The sequence below is a fragment of the Schistocerca serialis genome, chromosome 7, assembly GCF_023864345.2.
Source record: "Schistocerca serialis cubense isolate TAMUIC-IGC-003099 chromosome 7, iqSchSeri2.2, whole genome shotgun sequence".
Classification (NCBI taxonomy): Eukaryota; Metazoa; Arthropoda; class Insecta; order Orthoptera; family Acrididae; genus Schistocerca; species Schistocerca serialis.
In genome coordinates, this window is record NC_064644.1 from 563,093,662 (window position 1) to 563,113,125 (window position 19,464).

The 19,464-nt window shown below is 41.4% G+C and overlaps 1 protein-coding gene across 2 annotated transcripts in view; it reads right to left on the reverse strand.

The window, feature by feature from the left end:
• Positions 1–14,025: 14,025 nt before the first annotated feature.
• LOC126412822 (carboxypeptidase N subunit 2-like) overlaps positions 14,026–19,464 on the reverse strand; it is a 185,146-nt gene continuing 179,707 nt past the window's right edge. For both annotated transcript variants that reach the window (XM_050082639.1, XM_050082636.1), the window contains one exon: positions 14,026–14,969. In XM_050082639.1, coding sequence (XP_049938596.1) covers positions 14,915–14,969 — 55 coding nt within the window. In that variant the 3' untranslated portion in view covers positions 14,026–14,914. The remainder of the gene's footprint in view (positions 14,970–19,464) is intronic.

Genomic DNA, 19,464 nt, shown 5'->3' on the forward strand with positions numbered 1-19,464 from the left:
TTATCTACCAGCGCTTTCTCGTTTGGTAAGTTACAGCATATTCGTGTTTTTTTTTTATATACACACACACACATAAGTAATTCTGAAAAAAAAATGTTATATGAACATAGGTCTGCAAATGCTTTGTTAGGGAGATATGGATATTGAAAGGAACTTTAATTCTGCAAAACTGATGTGCACAACGTGAATGTATATGCAATGCAACTGGACTGTAACATGATTTTCTTGAAAACAATGTTACAGAGAAGTACAGTTATGGTACAAACTTTTACATAATGTCTATTTACTTTGCATTTAGTACATAATGCATTACAACATGCATGTTACATGTATTCAGTTGAAAAAGACGTACCACATCTTTTACAAATGGCTTTGACACTTATTGTGCAGATGTTGTACAGTTCACAAAACAGGTTCAAATATCCCACCATGAACATCAATGCACTTTTGTGCTCTAGTGATAACATGTTGTGTTGCTTGCTGAATTGCCTGTGGTTGGTTCCTAATCAATCCAGCAGCGTCCATGATGCGACAAAGCAGTTCATCTCATGTATTTACCTTCACTTTGTGCACCTCTGATTTCATCCACCCCTATAAACAGAAATCTAAAGGTGTAAGGTCAGGTATTTTGGAGGCCAGCTAATAGCACCATCATGGCCAGTCCAGCGATGAGGGTAGGTGCGGTTGAGATGGTCCCTCACAGGTAACATGTGGAGGGGCACCGTCATGTTGAAAGTACATTCCAGTTTGCTTGGCTAATAGTTTCACAAATGAATTTTCCAAAAAATGCAGGTACCTCTCTCCCATCAGTCACTGATTGATAATAAATGGGCCTATCAAAAGGTTACTGATCATGCCACACCAAACATTTATGGCAAAATGAACTTAGAAAATGTTATCCACTTGAGGGAAATGTTCAGGTTAGTCACACCAAACAACCCCCATTTAGCAGTAGTTCATTTATTCAGCCAAACACAAGCAAGGCTCATAAACAACTGGACATGGCAGAAGACACCAATGATAATCTTAGCTTAGTTCAAAGATGAATGCATCGATGTTGGTGTCGATTTCATCAGCGCTATGAGAAGAACTGCAGAGGCGAAATTTGACTGTCGATTGTCTGGCTAAGGACAGCGCCGGTGGCAGTATTGCTCACGTCTGTGGTGATGAAAACCTGCACATTGGCGTGAGGATGCGCGATGGTGCAGGCCTCGGCAAGATTTTTGAGGGCAGTGAAAGAGTCAGTCATAGCAAGGGTCCATAGAATGTCCTGAGATCCAGAAGTGTTGGTGCCTGCCAAGGCATCCGTTAGTGGAGCCTGAATCTCCACAGCCTGAGGTAGATGTCGGCAATAATAATTAACTGTCCCCAGAAAGTGCCAGAGATCTTTGAATGACGAAGGTCTGGGTGGGTTTAGTATTATCTGTACTTTATCAGGGGGCAGTTAAATGCCGTCGGCAGAGACCCGAAAACCAAGAAAAGTGACAGCAGGTTGATGTAGCTGCAATTTGTCCTGGTTGGTCTCAATGCCTGCTGCTGCAGAGTGTTCATAACAGTTTACACATGTCGAATGTTGTCCTTGATGGAGGAGCTGAACACAAGAATGTCATCAAGATAAGCAAAGCAGAATTTTAGGTCGAATATCACTTCATTGATGAAGCGTTGCCAGGTCTGGGTTGCGTTTTTCAGACCGAAGGGCATGAATCGAACCTGAAATAACCCGATAGGGGTGGTGATTGCTGTCTTCTTGATGTCTTCAGGTGCCATGGGGATCTAGTGGTAGGCCTGTTTGCAATCAATTACAGAGAATGTGGTCGCACCTGCAAGGGAACTGGTAAAGTTGGCAATGTTGGGTATGGGGTAGGTGTCCATAATTGTACATGCATTTAGTTGACGGTAGTTTCCGCACATGTGCCAGGACCCATCTTTCTTGGGTGTCATATGTATGGGCATAGACAAGCTACTGGCAGAGGGTTCAATGACTCCAGAGCTTAGGAGTTCAAAAATCTGATTTTTAAAGTCAGAGAGGCGCTCGGGACAAAGTCGACACGGTTTACTGGAGATCAGGGGACCTGGCGTGAGGCAAAGCTTGTGAAACGTGCCATTGGTGACGACGGAAATGTTGGCGGCGGCGCGGGGGGTGGCTTGTTTACAATGTGTGGCGGGCAGGGCAGGTGAGGCATGGTCGTGGTGTTCGGACCCTCTCAGCAGATCCGACGGGAGCCGAGGCGGCAAAGTGTCCCAGCAGTCATCGCAACAAGATGGCCACCAGCCCGAAACAGTGGCACCAAGTTCAGGTAAGCTCGGTACAGCTCGTGAGTCATTAGTGAGTCCATTGTCTGAGGGTGTGGCCTGTGGCAGCACGGTCGCTGGCAAAATGCTTGGCACGGGTCCACTGTTTGTGTTGTCAGTGGCAGTCACACAGCGGCACACAGGAGCCGAAGTTGCATAGTTTGAGGTGCTGTCCGCGAGGGGCGGGGTAGGAGCCGTCAGTTCAGGAAGACGTGACGCTCATCGCGCATGCGCATTTGTGTCCAGCAGAGTGTCAAATGCTGCCATGTTAGGAGGGTGTGGCCCTGTGGAGCTGTCAGTACATGTTATGGCAGTCTTGATAGCACAGTGGTGAGAGGTAGTGGGAGGTAAACACACAGAGGCTGGGTTTCTGGGACTGCAAGCAGATTCGGCACACTTACTGACCTTGCTTTGTCCTTGTTGTACTGTCTATAATTCCTTTGCTGCATCGGAGATCGGAGAGCTGGAGCTGAGTTTCATGCAGCCGGAGGGAGAGCTCGCAGTTTTCCTTGCGTAGGCGAGTGACGTTTACAAGCTCAACAAGGCACTTGTGCATTGTTCCTTGTAACGCCATCGACAGAGACGAGCATGTATGGATGAGATGAGCCTGGATCAATGTGTCACGGGGGGGTTTGCTTGATGGAGCACAGGGGAAGTGAGTCTTGGACAGGTGATGAAACACGGTGTTTCACACTAGGTCTGGTGAAAGTTTGTGGTATGCAAGAAGTCAATGCCTATTATGGGTTCGTCAATTTCGCACACTAAAAATCCACTCAAGTTTGCAGTTTGCAGAGAGTGAGACGAGGTGGGAAGTTGAACCCAAGCATTGTAGTTTAGTTGAATTCATGGCTTGCAGTGAAGTATGCTTGTCAGCAATTGTCATTCTGTGCTTGACAGGTTCAGGAGACTTTTGAGCCAGAGCAAAGCGGATGTGAGGAGATAGTTTATCTGACCAAATGATGAGGAGAGCTGTGTCAGAGAGTATATCTGTGCTGACCAGGGCATGTAGCCATCTCCAGAGCTGGGAAGGTTTGTTGTTGCCTAGTTGCTCGACATGGAGCACTTGCCGTATTGCTGCCTCAGTTGAGCGTGCAAGCCGACGTAGAACTGTCTCTTTAGCTAGAGTGTACCAGGTAGATGAGCCCGGGGCGTCGACCAGGTCAGCAATCAAGTCCTCCTGGTCATGCAGGTGGGTGATGAGGCACAGAAACCTGGTTGACTCGTCAAGTTTGTAATGGTCGAATACTTCGTCTTCAATTTTGAACCAGGTTGTAGCTCTGTCAGGATTAAATGGCGGCAGCATCGGTAAGCATTGTAGAATGTTCGGAAGAACAGGTTGAGTTGAGTTCGTCAGGGCACTGCCTGAAACGAGCTGTTGTTGCTGTGGTATTCCAGGAGAGTGTGCCTCCAGTGGATGTGGCAATGACTGCTGTACTGGTGGCAGCGTGAAGGTGAGACGTTGTGGGTGGGCATGATCCATTGCGACGCAGAAGGCTGATGCGGGTGAGACACCGTAATGTGTCGACTGCGGTTGCGGAAGCTCACCACATTGCGGGTGTTTTCAAATTGATGTGTCATGGAAGTCCGACGTGGATGAGGCACCGAGATGTGCCGAGAACGGTAGCAGAAGCTAGACTGGAGGTGGCGCGGGGGCGACAGGTAAGAAAAAGTTCAAAGGTTGAGAATGCATGTTAGTCTGCAGAAAGCTCGACATATGATCAGAGCCGGGGCCACCTGTGTTGCAGTGAGGCTGCGGAGGTGCAGGCTGTCCAGAAGCACAGTGTGGGAAATGATGTCGAACGTGGGATGAAATGTGTGAATGTTCACTGTTCATAGTCACTCCACTCCAAATGGTGTGTGGATAAGGTGAATGTCATGACACAAAACACTGAGGCATAGCAGTGGGACAGAGGTGGAGGTCAGGCACAGATAACAAGTTATTGTTCCTGTTGCAGGCCGAGGTATTGAAGTAGAAGGCATGTGCTGATGCTGAACCGAGGGAGGCACGGGTGTGGTCAGATGCTGAGTAGGTTGACCTGTGAACAAAGCAGTTCCGGCCACATGGCAGGTATCCGCGTGGTACTGTATGGATTGCGGCGTGGCAAATCGTGGCAGGTATAAGCGTGGTACTGTACAGATTGCGGCGTGGCAAATCGTTGTCCTGGTGGTGGTAGGTTGTCCAACGAAGCATTTGCAGAAATCGGCATTGGTCCTGCACTGCACGGAGATCCGTAAGAGGTAACTGCACAGTCGATGAGGAAGGGCACATGTGGTGGGAACAAAGGCATTTGATAGCCAGAGTCATGCACACTCCTAACCTCACTTATTGTTGCAGGCTCAAAAACGTCCGGCTAAATCGGCGTAATCATCAAGTGAGAGGCATCGTGCTGCAGTCCTGGTGGGTGTACATCGCCCGAAACACGATGCATGTTGATCACAAAATCTGGCGTTAGGTGTTGGGCCGAATTCATTGTTTGAATGCTGTGTCAATGAAATACACACAAAAATAACCAATGTGGAGGTTGTGGACAGAGTAAAACGTTACAACTCAGGGTCACCAGTGAGGGAAATGTTCGGGTTAGTTACACCAAACAACCCCCATTTAGCAGTAGTTGATTTATTCAACCAAACACAAGCAAGGCTCACAAAGAACTGGACATGGTGGAAGAGGCCAAAGATAATTGTAGCTTAGTTCAAAGATGGATGCATCGACGTTGGTGTTGATTTCATCGGCGCCACACACTGAAGCGTGTGTGTTTTCCTGTGACCATCGATGATTACTGAGTGTGTTGTTTATTCCATGTCATGAAAACTGGGCTTTGTCAGTGAATAGTATGTATGGAAGCAAATGACTATTCTCATTAACTCAGTCACAGAATTGAGATTTTGGACACTCTGTATGTGAAATGGATAGAGGTTTTCCGCATGTAATGTTTCCCATACATGTGTCTGTGGGACATTCATACACAGGGACATTCTTCGTATGCTCATACCAGGATTTGCTCAACACTTGCAATAATTTCTTCCTGTGATTGCAAAGTTTCTTGACATGCATGCTTGGATGAAAAATGTCTACTTGAAAGAGAGCCTGTTGCATGCAAACTGATAAACGCTTTAGTAAACACCCTGCAATCAGGTAATCATTGAGTTGGAAAGTGCCTGTGGTATTCTTCTCTTGCAGCGGTTGCACTACCATCACAGAAGCCATAAACATACACCATATCTGTGTATTCCTCATTACTGTAGATGTGTGGCATTGTCAGCAGCACTTGTATGAATACAGTTAACACCATACACTATACAGCTAACTGATGTGTTGCCAGTACATTACACAATGCAGCTTAGTACCCATGCCTCCCTAATGAAGCGCTTGTGGACCTAAGTTCATATAACACTTTTTGTTCAGAATTACTTACACTGTCACTGTGTAAAATATTGATCTTCTATTACTGATGTCCATGCAGTTCCTCACAACCCTCTAAACATTATGATGTACTTTTAGTTATTAATAAATAAATATTCAGACAGCATGTTTTAAAACTGATCTGAATATATTTGCACGCACAGCCTTTACATAATACATTCACAATGTCAAAAATACTTGGCAAGCATACACATGCATCTAGTCTCTTTTAGATCACAACACAGACAGACAGCTATTATGTAATTTGTGTGTGCTGAATTGCTCATTAATAATCATCTTTGGCTCACTATCTTTCATTGTTACCACAGATGGTATTCCTATCTTGCGGTCAGAGAATGCATCAACTTAAAAAATTACCAACACATCCTCCATGTGAATCACTATGGATTCCATAAACACAGTTCATTAGGAAACCAATATGCATTTTTCTCACATAACATCCTCAAAGCCATCAGTCAAGCCCATCAGGTGGATACTGCATTTCTTTAGTTCCAAAAAGCATTTGCCTCAGTGCCACATCACTGATCATTAATGAAAGTATGATCAGATGATATACAAAACAAAATTTGTGACTGGATTTAGGATATCTTGGTATGTAGGATTTAGCATGTTTTCTTGGGAAGATATTCATCAACAGATGTAGAAATATCTTTAGGAGTGCTCCAGGAAGTACGATGTGACCCTTGGTGTTCATGTTTTATATTAATGATCTGGCAGGAAATATTAAAAATTATCTCAAAAGTTTTTACATGTTTTGCACTTATCTGCAATGAAGCTGTCTGGAAAATCTGCACAAGGATCCATTTAGATATTGATATGATCTCCAAGTGTTTCAACGATTATCAACTTGCTTCAGATGTTCAGAAATATAAAAATATGCACTTCACAAAACAAAAGAAATGTAGTGTCCCATGACTGTAACTGTTAGAACCAGTCAATACATAGAAATACCTAGAAGTAAAAATTTGTGCAGATGTGAAATGGAATGATCATACAGGCTCTGTTGTTAGTGAAATAGATTGTACATTTTGGTTCACTGGTAAGCTACTGGGAAAAATGCATTTAGTCAACTAAGACAAGATCAGACTAATTATAGAATCCACAGAGGCTTTTAACCCCTAATTCTTCCCATACCATCAAATATGTAATTGAGCAGGAGGAAATCCTTATAGGTTTCTGTCATGCACTTCACAGTGGTTTGCAGAGTACAGTTGTAGATGTAGATAGAATATGGTGAACTCCACAATCAAATGCTTTTGACAAGTCACAGAGAACAGCAGTTGGCAATATGTCACTTAAATTTTATATAGTCTAATTAGCAAATTGAAAAATGGAATGCTGCATGGAGAGGTCCCTCTAAAATTGAAATTGCGTGCATTTTTGGATATGTTTGTTACTTTCTTCTGTTTTTGTTAGTGTTCTTTTATGAGTTATGATATGTTGTAAATTACTAATAAATATCATACAATCTTTCTTGTGAAGTGAAACTTCCTGGCAGATTAAAACTGGGTGCCGGACCGAGACACGGACTCAGGGCCTTTGCCTTTCACGGGTAAGTGCTCTACCATGAAGTGTCTTGTGAAGTGGTTTGACAATAGTGAATACAATCTCTCAGGAAATATACCCTACTAACTTAGCACCCACTGCTTCACTCGTGTAGACTGAATGGTCTGCACAGATTATTTTTCTTTTTCTTTAATCAAATTTTTCTGTTGTTCACAAATTCCCACACCTTTTAAACTTTTCATGCTTATTAAGGCCAGAGAAACATAGTATTTTCTGAATGTACTTCTGACCAAGAAGTGATTCTGATAGCTTGATTCCATGGTTTTTGTAAATCATGCCTTTTGCATTCTTGTGGAGATATTTTCATTGAAACTTTGATCCCATAACACATATTTCTATATATCTAACCGAGAAGTTGATATACCAATTTTAATAGGTTTAGCTTTAAAAAAATTTTATCAGTGATCCTGTCTGGTAAGTCTACCCTGACCTGGGGTTCTGAGTGGCTTCTCTAAACATCTCAAAAATGAGGTCGAAAGGAAGTGCAAAATGGGTAAGTGGGAATGGTTGGAGGACAAATGTAAGGATTGAACTGTATGTTCCTCACAGTTCGATTCCTCTCCCTCTTAATGTCACTTGCAGCATTAATTTCTATTCCTGCCACCCGCCATATTTTGTTTACTAACGATTCCAAGGGGACGCTGTGTGCTCTGTGCGGAACGGTTCCTCATTGCACGAGCAGCAGGGGATGACTGGAAGGCTGGTAGTGGGGAGTGGTTGCAGGTAGTGTGACCACTGTCAATGCTCCATGCCTAGTGTGGACGTGGCCTCAATAAGGTTACTGGCTTTGGGATGTAACATTGGTGTCTGATTCAAGATGTTATGGAAATTCTATCAGTTCTGTTTCCTCTATGTTGCCAATGTGGAAGCAAGACTGTGTCCACTAAAGAGACAGCTTACACTACACTCGTTCGTCCTCTGTTAGAATATTGCTGCGCGGTGTGGGATCCTTACCAGGTGGGATTGACGGAGGACACCGAAAGGGTGCAAAAAAGGGCAGCTCATTTTGTATTATCATGTAATAGGGGAGAGAGTGTGGCAGATATGATATGCGAGTTGGGATGGAAGTCATTAAAGCAAAGACGTTTTTTGTCGCGGCGAGATCTATTTACGAAATTTCAGTCACCAACTTTCTCTTCCAAATGCGAAAATATTTTGTTGACCCCAGCCTACATAGGTAGGAATGATCATCAAAATAAAATAAGAGAAATCAGAGCTTGAACAGAAAGGTTTAGGTGTTCATTTCTCCCGCGCGCTGTTCGGGAGTGGAATGGTAGAGAGATAGTATGATTGTGGTTCGATGAACCCTCTGACAAGCACTTAAATGTGAATTGCAGAGTAATCATGTAGTTATAGATGTAGATGTACTGTGTTATTTCCATGATTTAATTATATGCCCCTTTTAATGGGTGCCAGATTTATCCTGTCTTATTCAGTGTTTAAGTAAGTATCACTCTCAAATTAAACTAACTGACCCGGCTTCCTGTAACATGTGAATTTGCTTAGTTCTCTGTGTTCTATGATTTATCTCACTGAAAAGCGTTTCAGTGCTATAATGTATACCAGTCAAATCTGAATCAAGTTGTTCTCCAGTTTAACTGTTTATTACATAATTTTTGTTGAATTTAAAATTTCTTAATTTTCAGGCCTTAATCTGTTTTGTGTAAATTCTTGTCAGAATAGCTGTGACCTGTCTAATGAATAGCAACATGTAATTGTTGGTGTTTTAACTGGTTGTGTTGCAATAAATGCAAACTTAAAGTGAACCTTGCAGGTGATTCATATTCCCTTGTACCTCATCCTCAGTAATGATAGAATTAATTTTTTTTAAATTAAAGCTTATATTAAGATTTTTCAGAGAGTTACTGGGATAAAAGAAAATGAGATGCTACAAATGGTAGCAGAGCATGGTTATTTTCCTTTCTGACCAGTAGGAGGGTAGCTAGTATTTTGCTTCACTGTTTGCATTTGCTGTATAGCAATCTTGGATAAGTATTTATTGATTCTGATTTTTGTTTTATACTGTATTCCACTTGGCTTGAGTCATGATGAGGTAGCAGGACTGTCTCGGTCTTGCCCTTTCAAAGAGGGAACAATTGGTCTGTGAGTTGAGTATTTGGCAACAGCACACGCAAGGGAGGGTGGCCGAATTGGTTGCTAGATTGCGTGGGGGCCTGATTAGTCCTGTCATCATTTCGGGTGAACTTGTTGGACAGATCAGTGATGCTTTACATCTGATTGGTAGTGCCATTGAGGAGTTCACCCAGAATATTGCATTTCTCCATGGTACACGTGTAACCTCAAAACAGAGGGGGAGATCACAAGCCCAGTTATGTCATTGGTACTCACGCATTCATGATTTGGAATTGGTATCATTAAATAGAGAACAGCAAGACTTGGTTGGCCAACTTGTCCAGAAAGTAAGCAGCTTGCAGGTTAAGTCCAGTGTGTTGGGGTTGGGTCATATTCGTGATGATGATGAAGAAAGTTTGAGTTCCTTAGCCCATAATAATCAAAGTTTGCATGGTCAAGAGTTTAAGGAGGAAGTGTCAGAAATGTTTGCCAAATTGCTTAATCCCATTATGTACCTTCTGCAGGGGATTTCCCAGTTAATGATTGACAATTTAGATCAAGTTCAGAAGGTGTTATGGGCAACCGTTAATCTTGAGATACATGTTGATGCCTTACAGGTTCCCAAGATAATTATTTGCATCTTTTGTATCCCTTACCTGTTGGTGATCTTACTGAAACTTTTTCAGAAGTCTTGCATGGGCAGGCTACCTTGTGTGAGTTGAGAGGCGCATTATCAGACATAAACTTTCACCTAGAGTTCCGCAGTACTTGGAGGCCCAATATTTTTGGAGGGTCCAGGGGTTCAATAAGAGCTTGTCCCAGTATGTTGAGCAGGTTCAAATGGCTGTTCACGTGCTTCATATGTCTGTATGTGAACATGATGCTGTTCTAGTTATAGTGTAAGGAATGAAACACGAAGACTGGTTGTGGACCCAGTTTGTTCAGGAGCCGCTTTCATACACTGGTTTGATGAGTCTGATTGATTTTATTGAAGTGTTTAGATTTGCCGATGAACATCATTTGGAAACATCCACTGCTCAAGATCAAATGTCACTTGTCAAACGGCCTAAGGGGATACTTCTCTCATAAGAGATGCAGCATACATGTTTTAGGTGTGGGGCTGTGAATCATTTAGTTCGTGATTGCCAACTACAGCAATTGGCTCGTGTGAGCAAGTGATGCTACAAGAGGAGTGGACGGTGTTTTCAATTTTGTCCTCCTAAAGGATCCGCCATGTTAAATTAGTGTCAGGGGCTTGGCTTCACTGCATCGGCACACTGATTAATCATGAACCTGTTTGCGCCCTGCTAGATTTGTGTAGTGCAGTTTCTATACTTGATTATGGGTGGTACTTGGAGTTTTGAGCAAATTCCCTTCTTTGTCTCCCTCCATGCAGGGGTGTTGTGTGGTAATTTGCCAGAGGTTGCCCTTGGTAGGTGAGATACGGGGAAACATTGCGATAGGTGGCTTTTCTTGGCCGGTTCATCTGTTGGTTGTTAAGAATTTGTCCATCAGTCTGTTGTTGGGATGTGATTTCATTTGCAAGTTTGGGTTGATTCTTGATTTTGCTGCTGGTACATTTAGTTGCACCTTTCGCCCGAGTAAGAAATTTGCTTTGTTCTTGTCATGGGTCTCTTGGGTTAAGAACTGTTAATAACATGGTTTCCCAGTTCGATGTTGGTCATCTGTCTTGACTTGAGGGATCCCATTTGCTTCAGTTATTACAACTTTATCCTCAGGTTCTTACTAATCAGTTAGGGGTCACCGATCGTATTCATTATAAAATCCGTCTGGTTGATGATATTCCTGTATGTCAGGCTCCCTACCATCTGTCACCCCTGAAGATGTGGGTGTTATGCCAAAAGATCAATGAGATGCTAACCAATGGCATCATGCGGCCATCTACATCTCCTTATTTGTCACTGATATTTTTAGTGTCTAAGGAACATGGTAAGTACTATCATCCGGTTTTTGATTATCGTCAGCTCAATCAGACGGTTATATTAGAGTCGGTCCCCATGCCTTATCTTCATAACTGCTTTACGTGGTTTGCTCGAGCACATTGGTTTTCTGTGCTCGATTTAACTTATTATCAAATACTGTTTACCGAGGATTCTAAGCCCACTACTGCTTTTGTAACTGATTAGAATTTATTTGAATTCAATCATGGTCCTTTTGTGCTTCCTACTGGGGCATCAAATCTCTCACACCTATTAGATAGTGTTTTGGGTGATCTGAAGTTTAACTGTGTCTGCAATTATTTAGATGATGTTGTAGTCTATAATGCCAATTTTGATTAACATCTTCAGCATTTTGGGTTGGTTTATGATCATTTGGAACAGTCTGGGTTAACTGCTAAACCTGACAAAATTAAGTTATGTCGCGGCAAAATTTCCTTTTTGGACACTTGGTTTCGGCCGACAGGATCAGGGTTGATCAAGAATGTATTGTCAGTTTAAAGTGGTTCCATCTTACTTGTAATAAGAAGGAGATTGCCAGATTTATAGGCATGGTGAACTATTTTTGCAATTTTGTTCCCAATTTCGCTTAGTTAGCTGCTCCTCTGAATAGTTTGCGTAGTAAGAACAGTGAGTTTCAGTGGGGAAAGAGCCAGCAAGCGGCTTTTGAGGCACTTAAAACTGCCCTTACTAATCCTCCCATTTTAGTAGTACAAGACTTCAGCAAAACCTTTATTCTTCAAATGGATGCCTCGAGAGGGGGGGGGGGGGGGGGGGGGGGGGGGTCTTGCGGCTGTTCTTATGCAAGAAGTTGATGGCAATAGACGTCCTGTCCCTTATGTTTCAAGATGTCTGTCGGGCGCTGAATCCAACTATTCTGTTTATGAATTGGATGCATTGGCCATGCTCTTTGTCCTTGAGAGGTTTAGGTTATACCTTGAGCATCATGAATTTTCATTGGAAAGTGATAATCAGGCATTAAGTTGGGTGTTGGCCCATCCCCGAAAAACTGGGAGACTTGCTCGTTGGGTCGTTCGAGTTTCCACCTTTCGGTTTAAGGTCAGACACATTCATGGTGCTGATAACCTTTTTGCCGATGCCTTAAGCCATATGATTGCTGAGGAAGAACAAGATTCCCAAGACGTGGATCATGTACTTGTAGCAGGGGTCCTTGGTGAGATTCTTGAATTGTTTGTGGACATTGGTGGCAAACAGCAAGAGGACCTAAGGTGGGGAGCGATTAGGGGAAATCTGCTTTCGGCCAAACATATTCTGGGTTACTCTATAATTACAGGTGTACTATGTAAGCAAACTGGCAGAGATAGACAGCCTAAAATCTGTCTGCCCCAACAGTTGTTTAGTCCTGTTTTTCATTATTTTCATGACTCTGTTGTTGGAGGTCATTTGGGTGTTGCCAAAACCCATGCTAAGATGAGCTAACAATTGACTTGGCCATCCGTGAGACAAGACGTGAAGAGGTTGGTCAATAGTTGCTGTTTGTGTAAGATGGGAATATAGGATCCTATGTTTCCGTAACCCTCCTGGCCTCAACCTTCATTACTTCGGTAGTCACTGTCCTCACCCATCCAGCCCCTTCACTGTTCCCATTCCAGTACTCCACAGCCCTCATTCCACCATCTCACCCAGTCTTTTTACTTTCCTCCTTTTCCACCCCCACCCCCTCCCCCCATTCCCCATCTCTCTCTTGTTCTCTGTCTAACATGCAGCACTTCACTGTCTGCCACCCCTACATTACTAACCCTCCCCCTCCCCACACCAGCCTCCTCCTTACCCCCACCCAGTCACCACTTGTTGCCACTCCCATTATGCATGGGTACTGCTGCTCATAGTGTGGCTTCAGTTGCTTGAGACTGCAGTCGTGTGTGTAGCTGTGTTTGTGTAGTGAGTGAGTGAGAGAGGGTGTGTGTGTGTGTGTGTGTGTGTGTGTGTGTGTGTGTGTGTTTTTGTGTCATCTATTTTTGATGAAGGCCTTACTGGCCGAAAGCTTCGTGACAGTATTTTTGTTGTGCCTATCTGCAACTCAGCATCTCCGCTATATGGAGGGTAGCAACTTTCCTTTTTATAATATTGTTACATTCCATCCTGGATTTTCCATTGTTTGGAAAAATCATGTTTTGTAACTCCTAAAACACTGTAGTTCAGTCATGTTTGCTCTTAAATTCATTATAAATCTTGGGCAGAGACAAATCAGTTAGTTGACTCATTTTGCATATCATATTTTCATTCAATAATGTCTTATGGAATAATGTTCTGGGGTAACTCATCTTTAAGAAAGAAAGTCTTCATTGCTCAAAAATGTCTGCAAGAGTAATGTGTGGTGTACATCCATGAAATTGTTGTAGACATCTGTTTAACGAGCTTGGCATTCTGAACACTGTTTCACAGTGTATTTATTCCCTGATGAAGTTTGTTGTAAATAATCCACTACAGTTCAAATTACAATACCAGAAGGAGAAATGGCATTCATTAATCCACATTAATGTTGTCTTTAGAACAAAAAGGGCTGCACAATGGTGTAAAAAATATTTTTGATAGCTTACCCATTGATATAAAATGTCTGATAGATGGTAAAGTAAAATTCAAGAACAAACTGAAGAACTTTATAAAAGACATCATATTTATGCCAGTGACTGTAACAATTTCTTTATTTCACGATTGCAATTTCGGCCTTAGGCCATTATCAAGTGCAGATTTTTGTGGCTTTAAGTCATGTCAACTTAAAATGAGCTGACACACTTATATGTCATTGTCATTATTATTAAATACATTTGTGACGCTGTTACATATTGCGAGCATACATATCCATATGTCATAAAACAACATAGTCTGTAGACACTCATGTTCGTTAGCTCATCACTAGTTACTTATGCTCCAAACTCTGACTGTGAATCCCAGGTATAAAAAGTTAAAAAACTGAAGAAGTTCCTCCTTGATAATTCCTTCCATTCCATACAAGAAAACCTTCAAGGAAGCTGGAACTTTTCAAATAACACTTATCATTCAGTAATATGTTATCACTTACCTAATTTTGAAGTTTATGTGTAGATTCTATCACTGGTCTAGATGTTATTTTGATCATTTTTTAGGACTTCTGAAGAAGGCTATATTATTGTAGCAGAAACCATGGTCAAATTTTAAAATAAACATAATTTAGTGCAACTGTAGGCTGTTTTTCATTCAAGACAGACTGAAATTATTTTATCTCTTTGTCTAGGGTTCAAGGTCAGAGTCTGTATTTGGATGGAAAAGCTTTAAAGCTTTTAAGCATCTTAAACCACAAGTGATGTACTGGGATCCTTTGGAGATTAAAAAAAATCTAACTTACTGTCTTAGACACTAATTTTGCTGGTTGCATGAATTAAAAGATTTAAGATTTTTGTTGTTCTCTTAGATTCTTGTAGTTCTCTTAGATTCTTGTTGTTTTCTTAGATTCTTGTTGTTCTCTTATGTTGTTCTCTTAGATGAGTAACAAAATTTAATGTACACAGAACTTCTTATTACAACATGCCGATAACCAATATTCTTTGATAAATATAAGTACAGTATTGAAAATATTAAGCAAGCAATATTCATAAATTAATTAATTAATCAATCTTGTTCTGTAGATCCTACTGAGCAGAAGAACCTTCAGGGATCTGGAATGACGGAAGGAACTGATTAATAAACACCAAGCAAATTATAGAAACTTGATCAGTGTCCTTATCATCAATCAGTTATCACTGTACTGCAAAATGTTACTCATGTTTTTGTCAGCTAAATTGAGTGAATTAGGAAGAAAACTGCTACTTTGAAAAAAGATGTTCCCTCCACAGTTATACTAAATACAGGCTGTTTATCTCTAATTGATAGCTTAATATTAACTCGATTTTGTCAGTATTTTTAAAGGGAATAGTTACCTAAATCTATAAATACTGATTCTTGGGTACAGTACATTACAACTTGTTTTGCAACTTTCAATGAACACTGCTACTTGTCATGTAGCTAACAGGAAGTTTCATTCCTTGAATCTAGATATTTGGATAATTAGTAAGAGAGTGGCTAATGAAGTATGTTTTAAATTTATGTTGAAGTGGTAGGGTACTGAGCAAGAGTCCTACATTTCAGTAAAAAAAACATGTAAATGTCAGTGTTACAAAGACTCCAATAATGGAATCCAAAACAATGAACAAATGAAGTTTTGTGTAAAATTATACAGCAAAAATGAACTATAAAAAAGAATACTAGACAAATTCTTGGGAATCACAGTCCAGAACAGGCTCCTGTGGGACATGCATTTAGATTTCATACCTGCAAGCTATCTAAAAATATATATATTTGGCATAAACATGATAAGCAAATATTGTAAAAAATGTGTGTTCTGAAAGTTGGATATTATTCATTGTTCTCATCAAATATGGGTGAAGCTATAGAACCATGCCTTCTCCCATGAACCATGGGCCTTGCCATTGGTGGGGAGGTTTTGTCACTCAGTGATAGCGGTACCACAGGTGCAACCACAATGGAGAGGTATCTGTTGAGAAGCCAGACAAACATGTGCTTTCTGAAGAGGGCAGCCTTTTCAGTAGTTGCAGGGGCAACAGTCTGGATGATTGACTGATCTGGCCTTGTAACACTAACCAAAACGGCCTTGCTGTGCTGGTACTGAGAATGGCTGAAAGCAAGGGGAAACTACAGCCATAATTTTTCCAGAGGGCATGCAGCTTTACTGTATGGTTAAATGATGATGGTGTCCTCTTGGGTAAAACATTCCAGAGAACTGTTTTATGAGATAAAAAAATTATTCAGATAGAGAAGGAAGACAAAAATTTAATCGTCATGAGGGACTGGAATTTGATAGTAGGAAAAGGAAGAGAAGCAAATGTAGTGGGTGAATATGGATTGGGGGTAAGGAATGAAAGAGGAAGCCACCTGGCAGAATTTTGCACAGAGCATAATTTAATCATAGCTAACACTTGGTTTAAGAATCATGAAAGAAGGTTGTATACATGGAAGCGGGCTGGAGACACTGGAAGGTTTCAGATTATATGAGGGTTATTCCAAAAGTAAGGTCCGGTTATAAAAAAAATATCAAAACTAAAATGTTTTTTCAAAACAATTGTTTTATTTACATTCCTTACATCTTTATCTATTTTTCTACATAACTTCCATACTTATTTGAACATTTGTCACATCGTTCAACAAGCTTTTGAATGCCCATGTTATAGAAATCGGCCGCCTGTGACGATAACCAGTCCTTAACTGCTTCTTTCACTTCATCATCTGTGTTGAAGCGCTTGCCGCCGAGAAACTCCTTTAAGTAACGGAACAGGTGGAAATCACTTGGCGCCAGGTCCAGACTGTAAGGAGGATGGTCCATCTGTTCCCATCCAAATTTCTTGATCAGAGCTTGCGTTTCATTTGCAGTGTGGGGTCTGGCATTGTCATGCAACAACAAGATTCCAGACGACAAAAGACCACGTCACTTATTCTGGACTGCACGTCGAAGTTTAGTCAGGGTAGCGCAGTAGGCGGCTTTATTAATCGTTGTTCCTCTCCCCATAAAGTCGACTAACAATACTCCACGTCTATCCCAGAACACAGTCGCCATAACCTTACGTGTTGAGATTGTCTGCTTTGCCTTGACCTTGACTGGCGATGACGTGTGACGCCATTGCATTGACTGACGTTTAGACTCTGGAGTGATGTGAGAAACCCATGTCTCATCCCCTGTGACAACATTGTCTAAAAGATTGTCACCTTCCTTATGATATCGCTCCAAAAAATCAAGAGCAAAAGCCATTCTTTTCATTCGTTGGGGCTCAGTAAGCAGCCTGGGAACCCAACGGGCACACAATTTGTGAAACTTCAAATGTTCAGACACAATTCTGTACAAAGTTGTTCTACTCACATTCGGAAAATGCATGTCTACGTCTGTAATAGTGAATCGGCGATCTTCACGAATTTTTTTGTCAACCGCATTGACCAAATCGTCTGAAATCACTGATGGTCGGCCACACCGTGGTTCATCGTGCAAATTATCCTGTCCTTCATTAAAAGCTCGCACCCACTTGCGCACTTTACTGTCGCTCATTATGTTAGGACCGTACACTTCAGTAATCTGCCGATGGATTTCCGCCGCTGAATTGTTTCTTGCAGACAAAAACCATATCACTGCCCTTACTTCACAATCGGCGGGCTGATCAATTGTCCTAAACATTGTAAAGTGACACTGTGAACTACACTCAGCAACAGTAACAAAGCGAATGGCGGCGTTTGACGTGCAAGGCTTGCTGGGAGTCGGCGCGCATGCGTGTTTTGTCATTGGCGCCAAATTTCAATAGTTACGGCGAATCGGACCTTACTTTTGGAATAACCCTCGTATAATGGTAAGACAGAGACTCTGACCACAATCTATTGGTGATGAACTGTAGATTAAAACTGAAGAAACTGCAAAAAGGTGGGAATTCAAGGAGATGGAACATGGTTAAACTAAAAGAACCAGAGGTTGTTGAAAATTTCAGATAGAGCATTAGGGAATGCTTGACAAGCAAGGGGGAAAGAAATACAATAGAAGAAGAATGGGTAGCTTTGAGACATGAAATAGTGAAGGCAGCAGAGGACCAAGTAGGTAAAAAGAAGGGGGCTAGTAGAAATCATTGAGTAATTGAAGAGCTATTGAATTTAACTGATGACAGGAAAAATATAAAAATGCAGCAAATGAAGCAATCAAAAAGAAATACAAACACTTCAGAAATTAGATCAACAGGAAGCGCAAAATGGCTAAGCAGGGATGGCTACAAGACAAATGTAAGGATGTAGAGGCATATGTCACTAGGAGTAAGATAGATATTGCCTACAAGGAGATTAAAGAGATCTTTGGAGAAAAGAGAACCACTTGCATGAATAACAAGGGCTCAGATGGAAAACCAGTTCTAAGCAAAGAAGGGAAAGCAGATAGGTGGAACACTATTTAGAGGGTCTATACAAGGGAGATGTACTTGAGGGCAATATTATGGAAATGCAAGAGGACATAGATGAAGATGAAATGGGAGATATGCTACTGTCTGAAGAATTTGACATAGCACTGAAAGACCTAAGCGAAAACAAGGCCCCGGGAGTAGACAACATTCCATTAGAACTACAAATAGCCTTGGGAGAGTCAGCCCTGACAAAACTCTACCATCTGGTGAGTAAGATGTATGAGATAGGTGAAATAACCTCAGACTTCAAGAAGAGTATAGTAATTCCAATCCCAAAGAAAGAAAGTGTTGACAGGTGTGAAAATTACTGAACTATCAGTTTAATAAGTCACGGCTGCAAAATACTAACTCGAATTCTTTACAGATGCATAGAAAAAGTGGTATATGCCAATCTCAGGGAAGATCAGTTTGGATTCTGTAAAAATGTTGGAACATGTGAGGCAATACTGACCTTACGAATTATCTTAGACGATAGATTAAGGAAAGGCAAACCTACATTTCTAGCATTTGTAGACTTAGAGAAAGCTTTTGGCAATGTAGACTGGAATACTCCCTTTCAAATTCTCAAGGTGGCAGGGGTAAAATACAGGGAGCAAAAGGATATTTACAATTTGTATAGAAACCAGATGGCAGTTATAAGAGTCGAGGGGCATGAAAGGGGCGCAGTGGGTAAGAAGGGAGTGAGACAGGGTTGTAGCCTATCCCTGATGTTATTCAATCTGTACATTGAGCAAACAATAAAAGAAACCAAAGAGAAAATTGTAGCGGGAATCAAAATCCAGGGAGAAGAAATAAAAACCTAGAGGTTTGCGGATGACGTTGTAATTCTGTCAGATGCAGCATAGGACTTGGAAGAACAGTTGAATGGAATGTGGACAGTGTCTTGAAAGGAGGATATAAGATGAACATAAAAAAAAGCAAAATGAGGATAATGGAATATAGGGGAATTAAATGAGGTGATGTTGAGGGAATTACATTAGGAAATGAGACACTTAAAGTAGTAGATGAGTTTTGCTATTTGGGGAGCAAAATAACTGATGATGGTCGAAGTAGAGAGGATATAAAATGTAGACTGGCAGTGGCAAGGAATGTGTTTCTGAAGAAGAGAAATTTGTTAACATAAAGTACAGATTTAACAGTCAGGAAGTCTTTTCTGAAAGTATTTGTATGG